This window comes from Teleopsis dalmanni, chromosome 2 (assembly GCF_002237135.1).
Source record: "Teleopsis dalmanni isolate 2A chromosome 2, ASM223713v2, whole genome shotgun sequence".
Taxonomy (NCBI): Eukaryota; Metazoa; Arthropoda; class Insecta; order Diptera; family Diopsidae; genus Teleopsis; species Teleopsis dalmanni.
In genome coordinates this window covers 60,336,065-60,342,491 of record NC_051847.1, presented here as the reverse complement: position 1 = coordinate 60,342,491, position 6,427 = coordinate 60,336,065, and the positions used below count along the sequence as shown (strand labels likewise).

Genomic DNA, 6,427 nt, shown 5'->3' with positions numbered 1-6,427 from the left:
ATTTGATTGTGCACTAATTTGAGATATTATGGATTGGTATACTCATGAACTTAAAAAATGCCACTTTATTCATATTGTTTCATACTAAAGTGGTCTATAAATGTCCACTTCTTTGTAGGTAAAGTAAACAAAAGAGTATGAAACTTGTATTAACATCATTCCAGAGATCCAACTTAAACTAACTTTTTTGAAATATTTATACAATTGATTTGCTCACCTCTGTGGATACATCTATTACAACATTACCTTATGTTACGATTAGAATATCTATAAGCTCATGCTCAGTAGTGGTACCCAAACAACTTAAAATTATTAAAAATATTCGGACTAATTCAAATCAACTCGAGTCACATAAACTTTTCACATAAGAGCTCTCCCATGTTTTTCAACAGCGGGCAACTATTTCAAGGTGGTAGCAAGTACCTACGAATACACTTAGACAAAAAAATATATATTTATTTAGCGTAAACATATGTTTAGATAAAAAAGAAAACAGTTGTAATTTATATTATTATCATATTAATCAACTCAGCTATATGAGCTCAATGTCTAGTTATCGTCACAAAACAAACTATCTATTGAAGAACTCTACTTAAACTAATATTGACATATGGCATACAACTATGAAGTACGCCATCAGAATCAAATACATAAAGAATTCAATGGATCTAAGCATTGACACAAATTCTGTACATAAAAAGAAAAGGTGGATTTCAAAATTAATATTGCACAAAAAGAAATTCGCAGGTATAATAAAAATTGCATAAACAGTCTTTGTTGTCAGTCTTTATGGGTTTTCTAAGCCTAACACACTTTTGCATCTATAGCAAAAACCTTTATGATTGAATTCATTTTACTATAATCTGAAATATCGTATAACAAAAGATTTACCAGTAAAAGCCTAGGCATTGTTTCACTTTGTTATGAAAATTTGATTACTTAAAGATTCTACGAGTTTTTAAAAATCATTACCGTAAAAGAAAAAATATACCGGTAAACGCTCCGGTACTTTTATATTTATTTTAGGAACCTTGACGATTAATAATCATTCAGGTTTCGTTTTAAAATGTTACTTTTTAGAGTAAGCATTCACAAGTAGAGAATTCGAAACAATCTTTAGTTTTTACTAGGATCTAACAATTATCACTGCATGACAAGAAATTCACTGGTAACAGCCCAGGTACTTTTAAATCTATTTTAGGAATCTCAAAGCTTAGTTAGGTTTCAAAAATCTCGTCCAAGTTTCCTTTTAAAATCTATGTTTTTATTAAAAGCAGTAGCAAACATAATTTGAAATTATCTTTAGGCTCTACTAGGATCTAGTATTCATCAGTGCTGGACAAAAAATTCATTGGTAATAGCTTAGGCACTTTTATATCTACTTTAGGAATCTCGACGATTAATTAGGTTACAAAAATCTTAATAAAGTTTTGTTTTAAAATGTTTCTTCTTAATAAAAGCAGTCGTAAATAGAATTTGAAACCATCTTTGGATTCCACTAGGATGTAAAATATATCACCACAGGACATCACCACAGGAGACACTTTTCAGGAACCTCGATGAATAATTAGGTCTTATCGGAATTTAAGTATCATTACCGTATAATAAGAAATTCACTGCCAAAAGCTCAAACAACGACAATAAATCAGAGCACAAATATATCGTTCCAGATTCTTTCTAAAACACGTTTGTATGTTATGTAGGTTACCTAGTGACAAACGGAAGCTCAAACCATTTTTTATAAAACTAGGCTATAAGTTAAGAATAAAAATTTTGTATATTTTTTATTAAAATGTTTTATTTAATAATTTTAATTACATATAAAATAAATAAATACATAGTATATAATAATAGTACACTTGAATATGCATAAATGTAAAAGTCTGTAAACTGCTTATCAATCAAAGCAATTGTTTGCACTTCTATTCGTCTTAGCGGCTGAACTCACAAAGATTGTAATTTAATCTCAAGTTCCAATGACGTCAGCAAACATAAACTTTCTCCAAACATATTCAAATGAACAACTTAAAGTTAGAAATAAATTTTTTTATATCACAAATAAAATTGTAGTTAAAATTAAAGCTTGAAAATTGAAAAATATGTTGTATGCATTGTTGTAAAATATGTTGATTTGAATGAATTCGATGAAAACATAGGCAGTTGATTGCTAATGAAAGCCCTCCTTTGGCAATATTAATTAATTAGAAGCTAGAACTACTTCACGTAGAGATTTACATGCCCTGGCACGTGTCCATGCAAAGTTTATAGCTGGAGAAATTATTTTCATTGCCGTCACAGCCACCGAATTTGAATTCAATACATTCTTTCTTCACGGGATCGTAACTCCAACGCGGTATGAGGGCACGGCAGACACCTTTTCTTGCGGGCATACGACAAAAACTTTCAGGAGCAGAACGGCCAGATGTGGGTACATCATCCAATGAAATTGCATCGAAGAAGTCACTAACATCATCGTACAGATCCATTGGCCTTGCATCGATGGTGTGCATAAAGCAGCTAATTAATGCGACCATCACGACGAGGGCACACACTGAATTCTTCACACAGTTCGATTGCATTTCGATATTGTTTTCTATTATGGTTTTTTGAATGTTTTTGAAACAATTTTTGTAATTGTAATTATGCACTTTTAACTCCGTTAGTCCAACTTTTGTTGTTACACTTTTGCTGTTTATTCACAAACTGATGCCATTCGGCCTCCACGTACGATTTTATATGAGACTCAACATTGCGAATTCGTTTGTTTGTTTTTTTTCCTCTTTCGGTTTTCAACAGCATATGTGACGTGACGTGCGGTTGTTAACGATTCAATGATCCAACGATGGATGGTTTGCGGTGTTTGCTTTATGCTCACTTGAAATGAGGCTATGCTCTCTGGAAACTTCGATGTTGTCTCTTGGTAAATCCCAGACCACCACACTTACAGCCAACGATCGCACGTCCAATTGCAACCGTCAATCGTCAACGGCTTGAGCACATTTCAATCATCCGCACTGCGTACTGCACACTCGAGTGTTTGTGGTAAATTTGTTGCAGCGACAACAATGGCTGCATTGTGCGCGTAAAGTGTGGTCAACGTGTGCGTCACTTGTTAAAGCGCTGCTTTATTGTGTAGTAAGGCTATTTGTGACGTCACACTTATTGGCCATACGCTGTCTTGGTTTATTATGTTTGGATATATCTTGCTTTGGCTTTTGATTTTATTTTGTTTACACAACTGTTTCTGTTATGCTAACACTAAGCCTCACCCTGTTAGCTTTGCTCATGGCTTATTTGCTTTAAACAAATGAGAAAAGTTAGTTGCTGTTAAGCGAGTCAACACTGTGATGGCTTATAAACGTTTACTGAGTACATTTTCTCAGGTGAATTTTTTTTATTATCAGTTGATGTACTAAAAATAAGTACACGCATAAAATTCTAAAAAATCCCATAATGTTTATAGACATTATGATTCAAATACGAATCTTATTATAAAGTTTTAAGATGCAAACTAATCTCAAAGTAGTAAGAAAATTTGAAGAAATGGTTTCTGGTCACATCACCGTGGATTTGGTGAAAATTAAAATATTTTTCCCTGAGTCACAGGGAGCTTATAGAAAAAATTTCAGCCAAACAGGACGTGATGGGGTTAAACACTGTTCTGCTTGCGAGAGAATGAGCCAAACACTATGTAATGTAATTGAAATATCACTATATTTCAAAGTATTGTAGGCTCGTCTTAATGAAGAGTTTCAATTAGATAATACAACCATAACGAATTGATTTTACATAAAAAAGTTTTGGAAATATTAATTTGTTGGAAGAGTCGTAACGTTAAACAAAGGAATAACAAAATACTGGTTAGCTCTTATATAAAGAATCTAACGATATTATATGCTGTATAAAAATTGTTTGAAATAAAACTATTTTAGTGATGTCGGTAGAGATAATCAACATTGGGCTTATGGCAAACAAACAACATGTTAGGTACATATTTGTACCGGCAATCCAAAGGGAACCACTTTGGTTTATTGGTCCATCGTATTACCGTATAAGAGAAAAACTCAGAGGTTTAAAATCACATTGATTATTTGGGTAAGCTTAAAATGCTGTTTAATGGGAGGTCTTGCAGTTGACTAAAATTTTCAAAAGTCCTCTAGAGTAGTAAAGCTGCGCTGCACATATGCCGAATAAGAACTAAGCAGATAATGAGGCACTCTCATCTTGCTCTCTACAACTGCAACTTATATAATTGTGTAGCGTTCAGCAAGCCCTTAAACACTACTATTCACCAGTTAGAAATTGCACAAAGCCAAGATCTGAGAAGACTATTCAAGGTGGTATGGTACATTAGACGAAGACATCTTCAAGATTGATACGATCCCATTTCCATTTATTATTAAAGCTTTCAGCACAGAAAGAACTCAAGCTGTTAGTAGTTTGAATTATGTCAGCGATATGCTTAGACAGTTTAAGTATTTCAAGTGATTTCCTCAATCACTCCGGAATTCAGATGAAACCCCGCGTGGCTAGCTGGTCTGCTTTGCAATTGCCAAAAACATCCGTATGTCCAGGGACACAGATTAGAGAAATTATTTATAAATTCTAAAATTGTTTTAAAAATCTAAAAATCCACATGTATAAGTGTCTGATTCACACAGCAGATTAATCAAACCAGTGTTTCTTATAAAAGAGAAAAATGCTTTGAAAAATATATAGTTCAGTCTGTGAATTTCATTGAATCTGATGAGTTTATATACATATAATAGAAGAATAAAATGATATAAGATACATTTATACATTCTAGGCTAAGCATATAGAAATAACGCACTACGCATATCCAAGCTATTATTACATTATAATATATTTTTGTTTGGGATTAAACTTTTGATTATTGGTCTAACTGATCGGGCTGGGTTAAGAAGGATACTGGACACGGCCAAGGCGATTCAAGTCTGTAATGGCTATCTAACAATAATAACAACATTAATGTTATTTATACTACAACGAAGTACTTTCAACCGACCATGATTGATCAGACCCTTACCAAATAGAAGACATTCCGCCTTCCAAATGAAAGCCAGAATGTCGACCGCTGAGAACCTCCTAATGTCAGAAGAGGAGAAGAGGAGTAGTTCTCGACCCTTCATTACCTCTTCCTGATCCAGATCAAGGCTGGGCAGTCACAGATAATGTGACTGGAAGTCTCGTCTGTTACCATGGTGACCCATGGTGAAGGATTAACATAACTGTAGGGATGAAAGAGCTTGTCTTTAGCCTGACAGTTACCTGAAAAGGTGTGCCAGTAGCGACTTGCTCGGCTAAAAATCATTTATTAATCAGAGACCTAGTTATAGATCAACTTAATCCACAATATGGCTCCGGTCCACAGATTTGAATGGCTTTGCAAAACTGACCTCGCAAAACTGTCACCAGACTCATTACCATTGATTTCTGTGTGCCCAAATACTCAGCAAAACATCACTTTGTTTTTGCTCGCCAGCTACTGCAACGTATCATAGCAGTCTAATAGAAGTTTTGAGGAAAACAAATGTAAGTATAAATATATATTATAATAGGTATATTTATTTAATTCGAAAATTTTGATTATAAGAGTCCTGCACTTGTGCAATCCACAACTAATTTAGGAAATTTGCTCACATACACTTGCAATACAATTTCCAACTTGATGGCCTAATCCACGTAACAATTAAAAAAAAAATAAAATTATAAAAAGTTTTTTTATTTTAATAGGAAAAAATAATAAAAATAAATGTCAAATAAATAAACAATTTTATTTGTGACTCATTTGAGAATTGTCTACGGAGTTAATCTTGACTGAAATATATTTTCCTTTCTGCTTTGCAGCGAAACTTAAGATTCAACGATGGAATTTGATGGCAAATGGCAATGAAAGACATGAAACCATAAAAAAGTAGTGAAACGTTGACTGCTCCATAACATGCCAAACGAAATGAGCAACTCAAGCCGTTGCTGAGTTTAACGTTTTTGTTTTCCAACTCCACTTCAATTGCATGGGTAGTACAAGCATAATCGCCTATAACAACTGTTCCACCTCTCTCACGTTCCCTGGGGTTAACGGCGTACAAAAAGGAACACCGTCTTTTCGCAGGGCAAGGTTTTTTGCGAGGTGTGGTGCAGCGTGGACGAATGAGCGCGTATTTAAAGATTCATGAATGTGCTTTTTTATGTGCAGCCACAAAATGCACTTGCAGCACTGACAATGAGGCACCACTCGAACGCGTATTTTAAGTGTGCGACTGGCGTAGTAATACTCGTACGACTACACGACTGGCTGGCTGACGGGCATGGAAGTGATATGGAACGGAGATAACGTAGCTATCATTTCCCTAGCTGCAGTTGCAAATTTTCATTTTGCTGCTCACGTACTTCGATTAAATTCTCA

At 34.2% G+C, this 6,427-nt stretch overlaps 1 protein-coding gene across 1 annotated transcript; it reads right to left on the bottom strand.

Moving 5' to 3' along the window:
- Positions 1 to 1,862: 1,862 nt before the first annotated feature.
- Positions 1,863 to 2,814, bottom strand: LOC119683449 (kunitz-type serine protease inhibitor textilinin-3-like). The gene has a single exon (XM_038097125.1). It carries the CDS (start codon positions 2,577 to 2,579, stop codon positions 2,232 to 2,234), a length of 348 nt encoding a protein of 115 aa, XP_037953053.1. The 5' UTR covers positions 2,580 to 2,814; the 3' UTR covers positions 1,863 to 2,231.
- Positions 2,815 to 6,427: the final 3,613 nt, after the last annotated feature.

What these genes read in the sequence shown, in the direction of transcription:
- LOC119683449 (XM_038097125.1), bottom strand. Translation starts at nt 2,579, where the DNA reads ATGCAATCGAACTGTGTGAAGAATTCAGTGTGTGCCCTCGTCGTGATG.